The sequence below is a fragment of the Cydia pomonella genome, chromosome 11 (assembly GCF_033807575.1).
Source record: "Cydia pomonella isolate Wapato2018A chromosome 11, ilCydPomo1, whole genome shotgun sequence".
Taxonomy (NCBI): Eukaryota; Metazoa; Arthropoda; class Insecta; order Lepidoptera; family Tortricidae; genus Cydia; species Cydia pomonella.
The window spans coordinates 8,771,848-8,793,574 of NC_084713.1; the positions used below are offsets into that span (position 1 = coordinate 8,771,848).

The 21,727-nt window shown below is 37.8% G+C and overlaps 1 protein-coding gene across 3 annotated transcripts in view; it reads right to left on the reverse strand.

Moving 5' to 3' along the window:
- Positions 1-3,171: 3,171 nt before the first annotated feature.
- LOC133522769 (organic cation transporter protein-like) overlaps positions 3,172-21,727 on the reverse strand; it is a 31,384-nt gene continuing 12,828 nt past the window's right edge. For 2 of the 3 annotated variants that reach the window (XM_061858216.1, XM_061858217.1), the window contains exons 2-5: positions 16,154-16,538; positions 14,839-15,246; positions 14,260-14,497; positions 3,172-6,177 (exon numbers count right to left, since the gene is read on the reverse strand). In XM_061858216.1, the coding sequence (XP_061714200.1) occupies positions 5,749-6,177; positions 14,260-14,497; positions 14,839-15,246; positions 16,154-16,538 (1,460 nt within the window). In that variant the 3' untranslated portion in view covers positions 3,172-5,748. Of the gene's footprint in view, positions 6,178-14,259; positions 14,498-14,838; positions 15,247-16,153; positions 16,539-20,014; positions 20,175-21,727 lie in introns of those variants that run through there. The other variant, XM_061858215.1, reaches the window with a different exon arrangement.

The window sequence follows — 21,727 nt, forward strand, 5'->3', positions numbered from 1 at the left end:
GTTTCGTAGTCACCTAGAAACCCTTAAAGTTTCGCCATGTCCGTCTGTCCGTCCGCGGCTTTGCTCCTTCATCGTTAGTACCTACTAGAAAGCTGCAATTTGGCAGTGATACATAAATCATGCATGGCGACAGAACGGTAAAATGAAAAGTAGAAGAAAATACTTAATAATAATAGCTCCCGTTGGGCCTGTCCGGACCGAATGGTAACTACAACACTCACACCCTACACTGAGCATGTCCCGACATTTTCTTAAACATATTAAAAATTTATTTGGGCTAGATTCGAGGTTATACTTAAGTAGATATAAAAAATATACACCATCCATCTAGCCACCCATGCCCTGTTATGTTTACTACGATAGTAAGGTAACTTGTATCCAAAGAGGGCCCAACGTATTTTTTTATTTAGGATACCTAAGAGTGTTTATGTTTAGTATTTTTCAAAATCAAAATTTAAATCAAAATTTATTAAATATATTTCCGTTGGTAAATTAGTGCGATAAGGACCACTGTAGCTTTATAGGCGAAAAATCCTGCATAAAAATCTCAGAACTCGGCTAGACGTCTGTTTTCGGCGCATATTTTTGGCCGTTTTAGGTAGGAGAGCGGGGGGTAATGGGAGCCAGCGGGTAATGGGAGCGGTGCGACTAGAGACAAAACTATAGCTCATATTCGCTCGGTTGCCCCTCGGGCGCTTTCCGCACACTACGGCCATGTTCCCCTGCCGCGCTCGGCTCGCCAGTGCCACGCATTATGTGACCAAGGATGCTTGTCGATTTTTCGCTCCGTGCTTATAAATTATACGAAATTTCAACGGCCAGGTAAGTCTGAAGTTATATGTTTGTTACAATCAAACTTATTTTGTTTTATAGCTAATGTTATCAATTTTGAGTATCTGTGCGTATAATTTCATTACAAGCTAGATTCAGGATACCATTTTATTTCATTTCAAGATTGTGGTATTCGGGTAATCAGAGCCTAATAATCAGAGCCCATTAGGCTCTGATTACCCCTTGTAGCTCCAATTACCCCATATGCATTTTAATATGTATTTTTTTTGATACCTAACATAGATAAAATGCCAAGAAAAAGAGAACGCACTACTACAAAAGCGTCTTGGACTAGAAAACTTGGAAAATGCTGTCAAAAAACTTCGACGTGGCGGTACATCCGTGTACAGTCAGCGTCAAATACTTCGTAGCAGTCAAAGTAGCCAAATAGTTCGGTACACCATATATTTAGTATGGTGTAACGAACTATTTGGCCACTTTGACTGCTACGAAGTATTTGACGCTGACTGTACAAGGTATAAGCTCCCATTACACATATGGGAATTTACAAGCTCTCATTTCCCACAAAGTCGAGTAATGGGAGCGATTCTGTTTTTTCGAAGAAAGTTTATTTGTGGTCAAATGCCTAATAATATAACGTTGACGCTGTGATTAAATGATACTCAAATAAGTAAAGATTTAGTTTCTAATAATAAAATCCTGAAGTATCCATAAATTTGCCTTTTATTTAATTTTTTCCTTAGTAGGCTCCAATTCCCCCCGTCTCGCTTACTGGTTCAAAATCCAGAGAGAATAATATCAAGAACCGGCCTGCTTTAGTCGCATTTTTGCGACGGAAACACCGTGATCGAGAGTAAACCGAAGTATCCCATCAAGCTCTATTTTTTCCTCTGGGTTAAAAGATCAGATGCCTATGACTGTCACTGAAAAAAAAGGTAGGGTTGTATAAATAATAAATAGAGTTGGCCCAATTCTTGGGATAAGGTTGTCAAAGCGGACCTCTCGCTCCTTTACAAAGCAAGCGGGAAGGAAACTGAAAAGAAGGACTTATTTTCGAATATTTGCACCAGGGATCGGAAACCGGTATTTTTTGTATGGGTACGAAAACGGTATTTTTCGTTCTTTGTTAATTACTTCATTTCTAATTAGGCAATCTAATAATACGAAGTCGTTATCTGAAAACACAACTGAGTCCTACATTTAGAGTATAAAATAAACCGAAATATATGGTTATTTCGATGTTTTTGCAAAAAACCGGTTCCGATCCCTGATTTGCACGCATATTAAGTGATATATATATATATATATATATTTAATCTGTGTATAACCCTTTTAGAATATTGATAGCATTTGTTTTGACTATACTTATCACTCAGACTCATGTTAGATAGGAGTGTAACATGTTATCTACTTGTAAGAATATTGGTTTTGTATAATCCTTGATAAGAATGATAATAAATTGTATTTGTAAAATGTCACTGCCGCCGCTGCCACTTGTTTTAGGGTGATCGACGCGTTTCCCATTTGCGTAATGAGTAATGACACTTTAATGGCGTAACTTAATATAACTATGAGTTTTGTAACTTGTAACACTAAGTATAAACACCATAAATACCACCTATTTTTTTCTGGCATGTTATGTGGTGTCAGGAAATGTATTTACCACTTGTGGCGCGTTGAACACATCCGTTGGGTATGCTCGAGCTTATTTGGCTTTCTTCTAGACAAGACATGTAAGATAAGGTGTTCAGTGGGCTAGCCAGTGGGAATAGGGTTAAGAGGCTGTCAATACCTAAAGCGCGCACACTGTCTATTTGTATCGGAGTAAATGAGATAGCACTGTCGCATGTTACTGGGCCTGGGCAAGGGAATAATAAGAAAAATATTTAAATAAAAAAAAGTGGATTATTAGTGTAATATTTTACTCAACAGCGGTTTAGATATAAATGTTTTGAAATTGTGATTTTAATTGCAGACCCATAAGTCGAAACAATAAAGATATAAAACCGTTTAATTGTGATTTTAAGACCAATCTTTGCAATTATTTTCTATGGAGCCGATTTCGTTCAATCATGTATCGAGTACAACCACGGTCTTTGAAATATAATTAATATGAACATATATTTTTCTTACTTGACTAAAACAAATAGTCTTTCTTAAAAAACTGTTTAAGTAACATCAATTTCAAGGACATTGGGTGTTGACAGCCTCTTAATGGACAGGTCTCCACTGGTATTTAACTATTTACCATGTACCTACCTAACTACAGTCAGCAGGTATACCTACTTTAAAGCAGGTTAGGGACTGTAACGTAATAAAGTACCCATTGTAGGAGGGAAAATGCCGTCGGGCAAGTCAATTAAATAAAATCATGAATAATAAAATGAAAATTTCTTCTTTATTTCCTATTAATCCTTTACGTAATACACGTATTCACAATTCACAAATTATCACAGCCTATGAAATAATAGACCCACAGTCTAATAGACTACTGTCAGTAGGGCTAAGATGGTCGGCTCTTTATCATTTGTCAACTTGCCTGTCACATTCCAATAAGTATGTAAGCGCGAAAGTAGGGATTGCAAACCGGATTGATTTTCAATCCGGCCGGATCCGGACGGATTTTGGCCGTAATCCGGCCGGATCCGGCCGGACCGGATCCGGTTTGGTATAGGGATATAAAAGTTAATTAAATGACATATTTTTCTAGTTTTTTGCGTAATACGTATTCCTAAATCTATAATTTGAAGTTAATAAATAACTTCATAACAATAAAATAGAACTTGGTATTAAAAAGTGTCACAATGTCAATATCATTTTAAAAACAAAATTTTAAATCGGTAATTTATTATATTTAACCATTCTAAAGTGCTCAAATTTTCGTTTACAACTATAAATTTCATTAGTTTCCAAAGCAAGATGGGATGTGGGGTGGGAATTGGAGCTCCTTGAAAGAACAAGTTTTCGTAACTGTTCTTTGATTGAATTCTTTGTAGAGTCTGTTCGGAAAGAGAAGAGTCGTGGGATGTATTGGGGCCCATACATTCCACGACTCTTCTCTTTCCTCACAAACTCTAACGTTGACATCCATTCTAGCATAGAGAAATAAGAAGTACATAGAGTGCTCACTCCATACATCAGTTTTGGTACCAAAACGCTTATTATTTTCGTAGTCGACATCTAGCATCGAGTAGCGGAACTCTCAGTACTGCTACTCGACAATAGATATCGCGGCAAACAAAAAGTCTAATGCTCAACGATTTTCCGCTAATATTATAACCAGAGTAACCGGAACTCTATTTTAAACTCCTACGCTTACTATTATTTATTACTTTTAACGAAGATATTTTACTTTTAACCAATTATGATATTAAATGCGCTCTAGTATTATCTTGCTCTAATTTATTTGTCCGAAAAAGTAGTAGACTGTATGACTTAAAAAATTGTACTTTTTTTAATTTATTGAAAAGTATATTGGTCAAATTATAAGGAACAACACATGACACGACGATCTTATGCGAAAAATAATAGAATGTATGATTGAAAACCATCGCGGAAAGGGACTCCCTAAGAAAAGTTACATAGATCAAATAAAGAATTGGCTAGACGTAGAGTAGCATGTACCAGGAGTTGAAGGAAATTCCATTAGATTGGATGTAATTGTAAAGACAAAAGATTCTCTCTTAAATTTGAATAGAAAAGAATCTATATTATATCATATTTTTTTGACGACCAGTTTGGCCTAGTGAGTAGTCACCCTGCCTACGAAGCCGATGGTCCCGGGTTCAAATCCTGGTAAGGGCATTTATTCGTGTGATGAGCATGGATATTTGTTCCTGAGTCATGGGTGTTTTCTATGTATTTAAGTATTTATAAATATTTATATATTATATATATCGTTGTCTAAGTACCCTCAACACAAGCCTTATTGAGCTTACTGTGGGACTTAGTCAATTTGTGTACTAATGTCCTATAATATTTATTTTATTTTTTATTTTTATTTTTTATCATATATATACATATATCGGAGAAAACTAAAGTCCGCTGTTTCTAAATCCCATACAAAATGAGACTTAACGCAAACGCGTACGTCACGTTTCGCTATCGAATAAATTTACACTAGGGGTACAGATATTGCTTACTTTTCGAATTCGAAAATATTGTATTGCCTATTTATTGTGGAGAAACAAGATATTCTTCATTCACACATATTGATGAGCCCAACTGTAGTCGGTTAATCTCCTATCACAACATTATGATACGACATAAAGCATCTTACAAATGCATAAATTACAAATGCCTTCTATGGCATCTCCATCCTTTCATTTTTCCTTTTATTACAGTATTTATGTAATCGTCATATCGTGCCACCAACATGAAAGAAGAAGAAATCCTCTTCTGTTCCCAGTCATCGTCATAATAAATATATTTTTATCTTACTAAATTTAAACTTTTTCATTCGTTTTTTGTTCTGTTCAACTTCATACCTCGTATCCGTTGCCTTTTCCTCATCTGAAACGCACAGCGCGTGCTGTATTTAGGCGTTTTTTTATTATACCGGATCCGGTCCGGATCCGGTGATTTTTACCGGATCCGGTAGCTCCTGAAAAGTGCCGGATCCGGCCGGATTACCGGATCCGCCGGACCGGATTGCAATCCCTACGCGAAAGTGACAAGTGATAAAAATGGAACCATCATGCTGCCACAGGACCTACTTAAATATATAAATGTCAAAAATGTCTCCATTTGCACGTGCAAGGCAGCTGCTATCAACTTATCAACCTGCCATTTCACAACTTGTTCGTGAATACAACCTTGTATTACTTTCATACAAAAATCAATATAAGCCTCTTATTTATGAGAACGTCAATAAACGATTAACAAAACTAATATTATCATAATAAATAAAAGGCACGAACGAATAGAATACTCATTGATATTAAATTATTATAGTTCTCACGCTTCACCTTCTTCTATAGTGTCAGGCAATTTTCGTCCCCTCGTATCAGGTAAAAGTATGCAAAGTCCAGCGCCAACAAGCGGCGTGATGCCGAAAACTAGAGGCGGCAACCACGGGCTGGTCGAAGACAGGGTCGCTACAAATGGAGCGACCATGGAACCTACTCTGGCTACAGTTGAAGACAACCCTACCCCGGAGTTTCTGACGACTGTGGGGAATATTTCTCCAGCGTACAAGTATACAGTGGAAAATGATATGCTCATGCCCCAGAGACCGATGCAACCGAGGGAGAGGTGGCTCGCCCCCGAGTGTGGGACTACGGTGATGAGTAGGCAGCTTAGCCCTGTGACACAGTTGGAACTGATAAGCGTTATCTTCCGCCCGAGAACTCTGTTCGCGTAGATAGAGATCAAAGTGCCTGGGACCTGGAAATAAATAAATAACATTAAGTATTATGAATTATTACTAAACACTTAGCTTATTTTTGCTGCAAATTAATGATAATAATGATGTATGTAAGTTATGTTGAGTAAAATATTGGACTCTCTCTGGCTGCATTTGATATCAAATATTTTTCAACCCACTTGCTCAAAACGGCGTTTTTATTCCACCGATTTTTGGCTCATAAACTCATAATCCTAGATATTAAAACACGCGTGCTTTTTCAGTATATTATAACACTCTTGCTCTTGCATTATATTATCCGACTGAGTTAATAAGGTAACTGATTGCTAATAATATGCATGGAAACGGAGCCTTCTTAATTTGGTCGCGTAATAAATTTTTTTAACCAACTATTAGGTTTCAAATGTTAGTTCAAAGAGGTTTTATCACACCAAACACAATTTATAGATTAAATTATCTCGTAAATTACATTCATGAATAAACATAACATTTTATCGATTTGATCTCCATCCGTTTAATAGAAATACGAAATTTTGCTTTATTACATTTTTTTAATTGGCGGTTTGCATGTTAGTTTATATATTGACGAAAATGTCATTTTCAAGCATTGAAAATTAAGAACACATAAAATTGACGCTGCCAGTAATACAAATAGAGGCAAAAGCCGAGAACGATAGCCTTTTACCATCGAAATCGGGTGAAAAATAATTGGCGGCATATGAAACTTTTATTCAATGGAAAATCAGTAAAAACGTCCAGTCTTTCTTGAAAAACGCTTTGGTGCAATTATTCGATGTTAAAAGTGTAAGCCACCATTTTGAAAATTGTACTTTTACTGTTTTGTCAAAAAAAAACTAATTTATAAGTTTTGTTTTTTCCTCGCAAGTGTGTTGAAAACGTTGTATGAAACGCGTGTGCATTGGTCATTACCCACATCGGCTTTCTTATTCTCGCTTACAGCTCGCGCGCACATTATCGCCTAGTGTGTAATGACCAACTTTGCACACTTGTATCATAATGTATTATTATGCTTTTGACTTTGTCTCTGTTTTTATCACGTAACGTAACCATAATATAGGCTTCTTGTTACAAAAAAGTTCAGTTCAACAGTGTTTGAGATACGACGTCTAAACAAGGAATTAATGGGATCAAATTGCTACGATACCCAGGCGGTCGTGAGCTACTGAGCTAAAAAAATGTAACACAAACACGTGTAATGGTTGTGTATGACGACGATAGCAGATGTGTTGTGGTTGTGATTGCTAACAATTCTAATCCAGTACTTAGCTCCCGGGATTATTTACTTAAACTGGTGTAGTAATGAATGTAGTTATAATGCTAATATGATCAGCGTTTATGAAAATTCATCCCCTAAGGTAGTGAAAAAGGGATAAAAGTTTGTACCAGAAACGATTTTATTTGTGAGAGAGGGACTTTAAATTTCGTAAGATAAATAAATAAATATTATAGGACAATATTAAACCAATTGACTAATTCCCACAGTAAGCTCAATAAGGCTTGTGTTGAGGGTACTTAGACAACGATATATATAATATATAAATACTTAAATACATAGAAAACACCCATGACTCAGAAACAAATATCCATACAACATCACACGAATAAATGCCCTTACCAGGATTTGAACCCGAGACCATCAGCTTCGTAGGTAGCTTCACTAACAAGAAGGAAACAACATTACAACACAAGAAAAATTACTTCAGCGTTTTTTTAAATTCTTCCGGTAAAGGGGTTAAAAGGGGGTTGAAAGTTTGTAACGGGAACAATAATGAGTTGGGTTATGTTAGGGATTTAAAATCGCAGGTGTACACAATATTAGAAAGCAAGAAAAGTAATTTCGGTGCTTTTGAAAATTCGTCCTCTAATAGGGTTAAAATGGGGTTGAAAGTTTGCATCGGGAACAAAAAAAATTTGAGGGACTTGAAACTTTGAAGAAAGTCACGCCTTAACAAAACAAGAGAAGTAAAAGTGGTTTTTTATAGTTCGTCATAGATATTGATATTTTTTGAGATACAATTTTACAGCACTACAGCTAAGGGGCGGCAATGCGCTGTAAAATTAAGTAATTATAAAGCTATAGGAAATAATAAAATTATACGATAAATTACAGATTATCACAATAATTAATAAGCTACTTATGTTGATTCCCAAAAAAGTAGAAAATCTTTAAAGAGTTTATATTTTTTCTCGGCAATCAAGTCGCAGTCAGGTGCAAAAAGTAAAAAAAAAAGTTGAGCAGTGTCCGGGAGCGGACGGTTGAAGAGTACTAGTGCCAACAGTAGCCAACATGCCAATCGTTAACGCTATGCTTGAGTCGGTCAGGACCGGAGAACTAAAAGGAATGAAAACCCACCACGGATCGAAAGGAACTAGTTCATCTTAAGCGCTCTTAATCGGTCTCGGTCCATTAGTTCAGTAGTTTTACTTACTTTTTCTTTAAACAATAATACTTTATTTTGCATTATAATTTCAATGAATTGTATTTTATAAGTAATTGCTGATGTGCTTGTTTTTGCTTGTATGTAAATTCCATGTTGACGTGTAAAAGTGTCCTTGTGGCCTATTTGCTGAATAAATGTTGAAGTTAAATTCTTTTTTTTTTTTTTATTCCGAAAAGGTAAGCATTTGACCACAATCTCACCTGATGGAAAGTGCCGATGTAGTCTAGGATGGAACATGCTTACCTAAAAGATGTCTATTCACTCTCGATTTAAAAAGGTCCAAGTTATAGTGGACTGGGAATAGATTTGCAGGAAGTGAATTCCACTCCTTAGCCGTACGCATGATAAAGCTGGATGCGTAGCGTTTAGTGCGAATCAGTGGTAAAGTAACGACGTAAGGGTGAAACGCAAGTCCGCGTCTAGTCCCACGGTGGCAGAACGGAGATGGGGGGATAAGATTATGTAATCCCATCGCACACTCCCCGAAATGTATCCTGTAGAATACCGATAAACAGGCTACCTTTCTACGGTGTTCTAGGCTCTGCAGTCTAGCCTCTACCAATCTCGCATCCCCAATAAGCTTCCTAGCGCGTTTGTCTATAGAATCTAGGGTGGCTAGCTGATACTTGGCGGATCCATCCCAAAGGTGACTGCAATACTCCATACACGACCGGACTTGAGCTATGTAAAGCTGAATTCGATACCTAGTAACAAATCGGTCGGGAGCGAATGATTGGAATGAGTCAAGGTCAAGAAAGTCGCTCTCTCACGCTCTCGCTCTGTTTATTTGCGAGCGAGAGCAAGATACATACCTAGTCATCCTCATTCAGATCTCGAGATATGCTCCTGAACTAAAGGAACTAAAAGAGCGACCTATTTCATTTGACCGATTGACCAAGATCGGAGCGCTCTTTTTAAAGACCGAGCGGGTACAACTCTAGTTAACGCTCTGTAGCATAGCGTAGTCATCTTTCTATATCACTCTTCTATATTAGTGCGACAGTGACGGCTGCGTTTCGTTCGCTACGGAGCGTTAACGATTGGCATGTTGGCTACGCGGGCTGGTGTGCTAACTGCTATCGTGTGAGAGGTTTCATTCGCTAATTTAAAAAAAAAAAAAAAAAAAATAAGGTAGTCGGTTTCGCCATCAAGTCCAAGCTGTCAGACACCCCACTTAAGAGGCAACAGGAGGTCATCTCTCCATACAAACGTACTCGATTGTTTCCTCCGTGGTTTTGAAGCTAGAGCAATGATTTTTTTCAACACATATTATTATTATTAATATCTGTGTCGGGCTGTTTTGCGTTTTTGATATTTTTGTTTCTCAAGGCGCTACTGCACTTCAAATATTCGCAAAAACGCCCTAATTTACTAGGATGCAAAAAGAAGCACAGATAATTTTATTGCCAAATAGATCTAAAAATTTCGTTATATTTGGTTAAGTTTTGAAGGAGGAAACAGTCCAGTACGAAACATCGTTTTTTGAGATTTTTACGTAGGATTTTTCGCCTAACCTGGCATTGTCCTTATCGCACTAGTTTTAGGAGCGGCTTCCGTTAGCGAGACGGATATATTCACCTGAATTATTTAAATCTCAGCTTCCGTATCCTCTTAATATTTGAGATGTAGAAGACATTAAGGTTTCAACACCTTATCTCAAGGGAGTTAAAGCCTAGCCCTTGTATGGGGGGTTAAAACTATTTATCGAGAAAGAAAATGTTTTTGAGCGAGTTTTGGATAATTCTTCGTGTTAGTTTCTATCGGGATTTTTTTAATTTGCTGCAGAAAGTTAATATAGAATTACAACAACCAATATAAAAATCCACGCGAATGAGTGGTGAGCAACAGCTTGCTTACTTACTTCACTGGCTCAGTGACCAAAACAGGATCTTGGCCTCTGACACAAGAGAGCGCTAAGGTCCGACCGAGATCTCGGTCTCGGTCTCGGTCTCGGCATTCTCGGCCAAAAATCGAGCCGAGATCTCGGTCTCGGCTCTCTGCCAAAATGGGCCGAGATTCTTGCCGAGACCGAGAATAAGCAATAAGTTATCGTTGGTGAATTTGAATTTTCCGCGCACGAGCGCCGGGGTCTAAGCCACTCGTTGGTTGCATCGCCCGGTTGTTGTGATTTAAATTGGTTTCATAGCCACATTTTAAGCCAATTACTTATCAAATACTAAGTGTTGGGATCGGATAGGCGCGGTTGAAAATAATGACTTGTTCATTTGGTATATTGTTATCGGGATGTAACTTAGATTAACTTGTTGTGAGTGGAAGATGCCACTGGATATTTTGATACTAAATATATTTGTGCCAACGGGAAAAAGCAAAGCAGTAGGTAAGTACAAAATGACACCTGTGGCGGATATTTTGGGTTACAATATATAACTCTTTATTTTGATTATTGTTATTTTACCTCTTTTTGTGCACACCCGTACTGAAAAAACCAGCCAAGTGCGTGTCGGACCACGCATAATGGAAGGTTCCGTACCTTCATACAACACAAAAAAGCCGTACAAGCAAAAGAGCGTATGTTAGTGGCACTTTCGTCGTCTTAATAAGAAGATCAGTTTTTTTTATAACTCTTAAATGGCTTAACCGACCATAATATCCATTATTTGCTTATTTAGAATTTTTTTAATCGTTTTGCTCTCCCGGTTCAAAAGTTAGAGGAGATCACACAATTTTTTTTTTAAAGCGATTATTGTCAAAAGTATTTACTTAATCAAAAAAACGTTTTTAGCAACCTTTCTGTATTTTTAAAGACCTATCTAATGATGAGCCACATGATTTTTTTTTTACTTTTTGTAAAAAAGTACAAAAAAAGTAAGTGTAAGTTTTTGTACGGAGTATATATTTGAAAATATATTTTACCATTTTTTTTCGAAACTAAGAAGCGACTTACATAATACATCTACACCTACGTTCCAACTTTGGTTATAAAATATACCGTATAGTTTTTGAGTAGGGTTGCCATCTCTAAAATTTGGAAACCAAGACAAGACGCGTGAAAACCCCGAATAAGGTCCGACCGAGAACGCTTTTTGCGTTTTGGCCGAGAACGAGACCGAGACCGAGATTCAATGGCATTCTCGGCCGAGACCGAGACCGAGACCGAGAATTTATAAAATAGAAGAAAAAACACGGACTTTGCACTAAAAATGTTTTAATAGTCGAAATTCGACGATTTATCAGAAAAAAGTTATCATAATCAATTCTTAGCGCTATTAAATAGTATTTTTGGGCTTCCGTAAAAACGAAACCCTTATAGTTTCGTCACGTCCGTCTGTTTGTCCGTAGGTATATCATTTTACTCGAAAACTACGATATATTTTATTACGAATTTGGAACGTAGGTGTATTATGTGAATCGCTACTTAGTACTTTAGAAAAAAAATCAAGGGGGCACTCCATACATGCAACTAAAAGTAAAAATTCAAATAAAAGTAACATGTGGCACATCATTACATAGGTCTTTAAAAATAACAATATTGCTAAAAACGTTTTTTGATTAAATATTTTGGAAATAATCACTCCGAAAGCCAAAAATAGTGTGTCCCCTCCCCTCTAACTTTTGAACCGGGAGAGGAACAAATCGGAAAATATTTAAATAATAAAAGCTTAATCGTCTGATCTTCTGATTAAAACAACGCGACGTAAGTGCCACCAACATACGCTTTTATGCTTGTACGGCTTTTTGTATTGTATGAAGGTAGGGAACCCTCCATTATGCCTGGTCCGACGCGCACTTGGCCGGGTTTTTCAGTACGGATGTGCACAGTACAATAACAATGATTAAAATGAAACAGTTCTATATTATAACGTACAAAAGGTAATTTTTCAGCGTTACGGTCCGTTAAACTGTGACGAAGCTCGTCATTTAACTGACCAGCCTTACTAAAAAGTTGTTCGCTGGCCACATAAGCCACATCAAATGAAAATCAACCTATGACCCAACAACAACCACACCGCGAGTTTCGTCAAAATTGTATTGAATAGCATCCGCAAAGTTCACACGAAATTATGTCTAATTTTCCACAACAGTAATCCGCCTCCGGTATCGTATTTTACTCACCTACTGCTATGCTTTTTCCCGTAAACACAAATATATAAATATATAAGTATCAAAATATCCAGTGTCATCTTCCACTCACATCAAGTTAATTTAAGTTACATCTCGATAACAATATACACTCATTTATTAACTCTTCCGCAATAACAACAACCACAAAACGAAAAGAACCAAATGAACAAAGTCATTACTTGCAACCGCGCCTGTCCGATCTCAACAGGTAGTATTTGATAAGTAATTGGCCTAAAATGTAAGTACGAAACCAATCACAATCACCAAAAATGTCACACCAACCGGGCGATGCAACTAACGGGTGGCTTAGAAACGGACGCTCGTGCGCGGTAAATTCAAATTCACCAATGGCTCGCTCATTGCCTAGTCTCGGTCTCGGCAGGAATCTCGGCCAATTTTGGCCGAGAACCGAGAACGAGATCTCGGCTCGATTTTTGGCCGAGAATGCCGAGACCGAGATCTCGGTCGGACCTTAACCCCGAATTTTAGAGTCCAGAACCCGGACATGTCAACAGGTTTTTTTAAACAGGTTGTGCGTGTGTCGCGGGCGGCCTAAGACTTTAAAAATTTAAACCCTGACTACAAAGGAAGCCCCCCCGGACGCTCCCCGGACGCCCTCTAAACTAGGACAAATCCGGGGAAACCCGGACGGATGGCAACCCTATTTTTGATTAAAATGGCTGTGACATACGCACAGACCGACAGACATAAGGACATGACGTAAGTACTCTAAAAATACTATTTAATAGCGCTACGAATTGATTATGATAACTTTTTTCTGATAAATCGTCGAATTTCGATTATAAAAACAATTTCAGTGCAAAATTCCTATTTTTTCTCTATTTTATAAATTCTCGGTCTCGGTCTCGGCCGAGAATCCCATTGAATCTCGGTCTCGGTCTCGGTCTCGGCCGAGACAAAAAAAGCGTTCTCGGTCGGACCTTAGAGAGCGCCACTCTACCCTATCCTGCGCCACTTCACGCCAGTTGGGTATTCCGAGGGCGACAGCTAGTTATATAATAATTATTAATATAGTGTTTTGTGGTGGTGTTAAACAGATCGTAATAAATATGCAAACGCCTGAAGTTACGAAGCATGCATTGCATTAAGATCTCATCAACGGCTGCCGGGAACGCCTGCCCGAAACATTCGGCATAATTGTCTTAGAATGAAACGTATTAATTGGCATTGCCTTTAGAAAGGTTGAAATTTCCCTTTCCTTCCATTATAAATATGTATACTTTGGTTACGAGGTGGTGTAAAAGATGATTTTAAGTAGTCACTGAGAGGTCAACCCTTTACGACCTTCTACCTAATTAAATTACATGCATTATATATTCTATATTAAGTATATTACATATTACTGTTGATTATACACGTATTCAGATTAAAAACATGAATGACAGTTGCGTACAGCTGCATTATAAATGTTATACTTTTATTTACGTGGTTTTATGTTTTCTCAATCACTTTTTTATATAAATGTTTGAATAAAAACATATACTTAAGCTTCACTGAGTTTACCTACTCTTCCTAATTCTGGATATCAGCGCTCACCTGTATAGCAGCAGAGATAGCGACATTAGTGAAGATGTTCCCGCCAACATGTCCAATGTACTGCGACACGCCGAAGAAGCAGAGGCCGCACACGAACCAGTTGAAGCAGATGGCCAGCGTGCGCACGCGCAGGCGCGGATGCGCGAACAGCGCCAGGAACGACACGTGCTCGGGCTTGCTCACGTCCACGCTGAGCTTCTGGGTGGTTGAAGAGATGTTTTCTGTTGGCCGACCATTTCTGAAAATTGAGACATACATTTTAAAAACAAAATTTAAATGTCACATTAGAAGGAAATCGGGGACAAAACAGCTTAGTAGGCCAACGAAATAACTACCTATTTAATTTAGTAGCTTCTGCTGTGGTATATAAGTACGCGTTTTGTTCAAATTGCAGTGGGCTGTGGGCTTATCCGACGTAATCAGTTATACATCGTTGATATATGGCGAAACGGGCGTGGAAACATCTCAGATTTGCCGATTTGAGATTATGTTTTTACGTTATTTTACGTTTGACATGGTATTTAGTTAGGTTCGAATAAAAAAATGATCAAATCTATTAATATACAACCATGTGTTTACCTCTTAGCAGCGACTGTCATAATCTTGACGGCTTCATCGGTCCTTCCAGCAGTGATAAGCCACCTCGGCGACTCGGGTAACAAATAATAATAGCTCAGGAATATGATCGAAGGCAGCGAGATAGCCAGTTGAAATTTATCCCAATCTCTAAGATAGTAGCCGAACGCCGCCAGCGATAGGTGTCCGAGGTTGAAGGGTATCTGGTAAATGATTCCCACGGTGTCTCTGTATCTGGCGCCAATGAGTTCCATGGTCAGGACGAAGCTGGTGACCATGGTGCCGCCAGTGGCCACGGCGAGGATGAATCGAAGGGCAGTGAACATGAACCAGTTCACCGAATACGCGGTCGCCACGCCTGATATCAACTGCAGGAACACTGCTGCTAGAAACGGCATTCGTCGACCGAACCTGCAAAACAAAACTTAGTATTCACGAAAAAACTTCAAAAGTTCGGCTCATAACGATTAATATCCTAATGGAACATTTTTATCAACAACAATTTGTAATGTGTTGTGAGGTGATGGAAATCTTAGGTATTTAAAAAGCTTGCATCATTGCCATAAATAATCTTACTTTATTACAATCGTCATACGTATTTCTTTTATTTATAGTTTGTACAGATTGTACGGTCCAAAGAGTTATTGTTAATAAGTTTTTGTTAATTGTTAACAAGTCGCTACTAATTGCAGAGGCAAACGTGAAAACCTGAGTCGGTTTGGACTTTTGTACAGACTGTTTCTTTATATCTGAAGTCACAAAAACTGATGCAAATATATTAAAATCTAATCTAATGTCATCATTTCATATGATTGGATTTTTTTCAACCCTTGCACACGCAATATCTAGTTAAGTGCAACAGTGAGTACATATAGAGGGCGCTTTTACATGATACATAATTTAAATAATTTCACTTCCATTACACTTATTCGAGCCATTCAGACCTGCGATGGCATCATGGTTCCATTTGTATCACTTATCACTATGGCCCTCACTTTAGCGCTTTTTTAGAACGTGACAGGCATAATGACAAATGGTAAAAAGCCGACCATCTCAGCCCTGCTGTCTTGGTAAAATTGGGTTTAAAATTATGTGAATGATCTATTCATTCAATCATACCTACGTACCCTGCGTCAAGTCTCGGGTGAGCGTCGTATTTTGCACGTACAAATTTACAAATAGGTCAATGCCTGGTAATCAGCAGACTGCCAAGTAATGGTTTCCGGAGCCCAACCCGAAGCAGGATGTGCCAATTTATACAAACGGCGAACATAACTTCTTGTCAAGATATCACTTATGACACCCACGTAAAACTTACCGATCGGATAGATGGCCGAAGACCATGTTGCCAACAAGGATGCCCAGCATGAAGAAGGTCTGCGTAAGATCTTTTAACCACTGTCGTCCACAGACTAAATCCCACTGTGAAACGATGGTCTCTCTGAAGACAGAGTGGTCGTATTTGTAGCTTGTGCAGTTGGCGTAGCAGACATTGTCAAAGGTGCTGGATTCTTCTGCGCAGGTGAAGTTCATCGGTGGTGCAAGGAAGATGATGCTCATCTGGTGCCAGGCCACAGGAAACTTGACGAGAAACACTACGAAGCAGACCCATATCTGCCACTTGCCAATGGCGCCGATAGCTCGTTCCAGCGGGTCTTGGCCCGTCTTCTGACTTTCGGCGTCTTTTGTTTCATTTTCCACCACTGGAATAAAATTAAGGTATGGCTTAATTAAGGAATTACGAAGAGGTCGACAATGGGCGTAGCAATAGTAGCTTGTTAACTAAGGGATGAAGGATACCTACTCATTTCTGTCGAGGTAGTTTCATTGCGTTCGAGCGCCAATAGTCCGAGACTGAAATGGTGCCTTTCACCCGAGTTAAACACTTTACTTTTCATTTCGAATACGAGAAAAGTAAAATAAATCATTATTTAAAAAAAAACATGACTACGTATAAACTTTTATAGTATTTCTTGACACTTTCAATTAACAATTTAGGTAAAAGTATCATGATTTATGGATTCGGAAGTTAATGTCAGAATGGAAATTCTTCCTACAATAAATCCACATAATATCAGATTTTAATTGTTTATCGTAATATAAAAGAAAAAAACCCCTCTGGACAAGTGGTCCTACTGCCCTTGTCCTACCGATCGGACCACATGAACTTTTTTCCGACTGGTCCGATGAATCGGATTACCAGGATTTTTTATTCCGCTTCGTCCTACCGATCGGACCACATGAACTTATTATTTCTAGCAACCTAGCCGAGTAGTTATGTAAATCAATATCGTACAATAAAATATGTCGGTTACGGTTTTTATCACATTTCACCTAACACACTTCTTCTCGCTTCGCTCGTCGTCGCACCTATATAGGCTCTGTTGAATGACACTATTCCGTGATTGTAAACAAAAGAAATATAGTGGGAAATTCCGTTTAGCGGACGACTAGTTTGACATGTAGTTTTCTTAGACCACGTGGTCCCTCTAATCGGACACAGCAATAAGTAACGCATACCGCGTAGTAGGTAACTTTCTTAGGCAATAATATAAAGACCGAAGTGTCTAGTCGTCCGCTAAACGGACGTATAAAAGAAACTAGTCGTCCGCTAGTTTCGTGATTAAGTTAGTCGCACTAGCTTAATCACGGACGAGAGCCTATATAGGTGCGACGACGAGCGAAGCGACAAGGAGTGTGTTAGGTGAAATGTGATAAAAACCGTAACCGACATATTTTATTGTACTATATTGATTTACATAACTACTCGGCTAGTTTGCTGAAAAAAAACATTTCATGTAGTCCGATCGGTAGGACAAGGGCAGTAGGACCACGTGTCCAGAAGGCAGTTTCTATAGTCCTTATTAGGTAATCGGACCAACAGGAAATCAAAAGTTCACGTAGGTAGTCCTACTAGTAGGACCACGTGGCCTAAGAAAATGATAGTTTGAATAGTCCGATTGGTTAATAGGACCAGTCGGAAAATGTTCATGTGGTCCGATCGGTTGGACAAGGGCAGTAGGACCACGTGTCCAGAGGGAAAAACGTACTGGAAAAATAAAATGCTCTAGTGCAGAAACGTATCGTACTTTCAGAGCATGAGCAATAAAAAATCTTTGAAATTGGTCTAAGCTAACATTGCACTGAATAGAACAAAGTGAGGGAGTGTCATTATAAACGTCATATACAAAAATGAAAGCGGCGTCAACTATCGAACTGAACCGATTTCCAGTCGCTAAACTCTTGGTTCAATTTTGGAATCTTTCGCTTGCTTGCTCAGGTATCAATATTAGCGTTGCGACTGAAAATCGGTTCCGTACTGGACTAGTTTAATTCGTTAGTCAAAATAAGACTAGTATATTTAGTCCCTAAAAAACTGAATGAGTGCAACAATATTCATACGTCTGAATTAGTAGGCTTGCATATAAATTCAACTATTAAGTTTCAATAATGCACACCTCGGGCCCTATTAAGGTTTCGGTGGGCCCTAATAATGTGGTCCGTGTGTGGTCCCAAAGGTGGAAACAAAGAAGGACCGTGGTTTTTTGTATCTCTACTGTGGTGCAAGGTGCAACATACGCGATTTTGACCGCGCATTGCTGAGGACGCTGAGGCTGCGCTGAGGTCATATAGGAGGAAAAAATGTGATGTGAGTTTTGTTTTATTTTGCGTTTCCTGCATTCGACACGTTTCTTCTTTTTACATCTTGGCGAAAAACAAACATTAGTAAAGTTTTTTATTTATTTACAGATAGTAATTTGAGTTTCTTTAAAACTTTAATGTCTGCCAGTAGTGGCACAGTCACAGAGTGGCAGTTTTACTAAGTTATTACAGAAACAAGTTTTCAAAAGAATTGTCATTATTTCTAACACTAAACCGATTTCAGAAAACTTTGTATGACATTTTAGTCTCTAAATGCGGTATAGAATACACCTTTAAATTTGTCGGGCTTTACCAAGCCCACGGTGTATACATAGGTACTCAGGTCATATTGAAAGTTCCTATAATCTTAGATACTGTAGTAGATATTAAATCATACTGACAATGCGGACACATTTTCTTTACGATAGGATCATCCTAAAAAGTATACGGCTCATTTGTCCTCATATACTTTTTTATGATGGGCCCCCAGCAGTTTTGTATGACGTATACCAACCCCACATGTGGGGCATCATTTAGTTTCTTATTTTCTGACGTATGCGTATACTTTTAGGATTTATTTCACTTGAAGCATTTATTTTTACATAGTAACGCTGTTTGAATCTGCTGATATGCAATTTTAGTTATTATTGAGCACACAACTGCTATTTTAGTTTATATGAACAAGTGACAGATGGTTACAGAATTGTAATTTTTACGTTGTTGCATAATCAATAGATAGATTTAAGATTAGTTCATGTATGTTTAAGTACCTGAAATAATAAATTATAAAAGTATTAGAGGAGTAGAAAAATACTTATATGAATGATTGTAAACCCTACCCTTGAATTACAAGATATTATATAGTAAATTGCGACAAAAAATAGGCGCTACTATATTCTGTTTTTTTTTATTCCGTAGACTAAAATGACATTTCATGTGGTACTAAGAAATGTCATGTCTTACATATGAAACGTCATTTTAGTCTACGGAATAAAAAACAGACCTTAGTAGGCGCAATCTTTTTATAATTAAAAATGTATTCACTTTAAAAAAAGAATCATCTTACGAATCATATTTTGACGGCCGGTCTGGCCTAGTGGGTATATGTCTATGCTTATGAAGCCGATGGTCCTGGGTTCGAATCCCGGTAAGGGCATTTGTTTGTGTGATGAGCACAGATATTTGTTCCTGAGTCATGTGGATGTTTTCTATGTTCATATGTATTTGTATATTATGTATATCGTTGTCTGAGTACCCACAACGCAAGCATTCTTGAGCATACCGTGGGACTTAGTCAATTTGTGTAAGAATGTCCCTATTAAATTTATTTATCTTATGTACGTAAGACGTTTATACTCATAGCTAGGTAGGTATACGCATCCAGTAGGCACGCATTTAAATAGGTGAATCTAGCTAGGAACATAATTTATTCCAAACGAATGCAGTTCAAATTTGAGGTATTACTTCTGAGGTATAATTAAAGTAAAATTAGAACTACGATTCTTTATATTACAATTTGAATTTTAAGTTCACTTACTCATTTCATTTATCTTCTCGGGCTCAGTCTTAGATGACATGTTGGACAGTTATCTGGATTTACTTTAAAAAATATTTATATATGAAGTTTAGGTCCCCGAGCCCGACTGTTCGGGACGGAGTTGCGTCTTGGAATAAATGAATAGAGCGGAGGTGTTTTCTTAGCAGGGGTGCCCTCTAACACACTATATTGGATAATGTTTGACTAAAAATTGAATAATGACCTCTTGATGCTATACTGAGCGCATGCGTTAAATTTAACACTACAAGCTTATAAGAGCGATAGTTTTTCGAAATACAAGTGAATGAGCTTATCAGACGATCTTTTAGAATTCCATAACGGAAAATCCTTGTAAAGTTTAATTATAGTTTAGAACATTCTTGCAATAAGAGTAGGTACCTAATTAGTTTGCTATCATTCAGCTGATGTTATATAGGTCAGTAGGGCAGTTGCACGTTTACTCGGTCGACCGGAGATGTTCCACGGAATATTTACAAACTTGGTAGCAGTGCAATGCCATTTGTTGTACACACGTCAATAAGATGACGCAGAGTGCACACATAATGTAAGTGACACTTGTTCTTACATTAAAACTTACTTCAACGTTTGTCCGAGATAACCTTTGACATTTCATTTCATTTCATTTATTTATTTCTTTAACAATAATATATTGTGTTAGAAAACTTACGAACTAATTACATACTTATAATTCATTGAAAAGGAACGTGAAATTGAAGTGATAATAATTTATCTCTCTCTCATCTCAGCGGTGCGATTCTCCTAGTTGCGTCCTCTTGTTACTGTTACAGATAAAAGAGTCCGCTGTAATCCGACTTGTTTCTTTCACTTTGCACGGCCTTTTGCATCCACTCGTGATACCAATGTAAGCCGTGGAGTCGGTCTTCGATATGTTTCGTTTTAGAGCACAATATATCTAGTAGTTTATGGATGCTTAAACATTTTAATTTAAATTAATCACCAGTGATAGTGATCGACCAATTCACAAAATCAGAATTAGATGAGAAATGCGATCTATAAATATAAGCCGGCCAGCCGGACAAACTTAAGAAAGCATTTTTGCCCAATAGTGTCCCGAGCCGAGCGAGAGTAGATGATAATGACATTTTTTTTCAGGAACTTATTAAATCTTTTCCCTTATCATCAGGGACCTAAATTAAATCTAATTGCTTGACATTTCGTGAATACAAAAATATACCAACAGTCATTTTATTAATTAAGGTTATCAAAATTAGGCGATGGCCATACGATTGGACATATATTATTAAAGAACGAACTTTGCTCTTAAAATAATTGATGTGTAGCAAGCATTAAAGAAAGGGTCATATGATGACCTTTTGATAAGGTCGTCCGACATCGAGCCAGCACGTCGCGGCTTTCAAGATAGCGGGCCGAGCCTCCAAGACCAATATTCTATGATAAACAACATTAATAGTTCAAGCTACAGGTCATAACTAATGTTACCCACTTTCCTTGGAAAGTTTAGAATTTTTGAACCTATCCCTATTTCATTACTGCCTAAAGTATTTTCTGATTATCACTAGAAATATGACGCAGAATAATATAATAAAATATTATAGTTATGTGACGCACCGTTACACGCATTGTTCATTTTGCTCCATGAAATTAATAGGTACGTAAATTTGTGCTTATCAATGTCGAGTAGAGATCACGCCACGGTTTCATGAACCATAA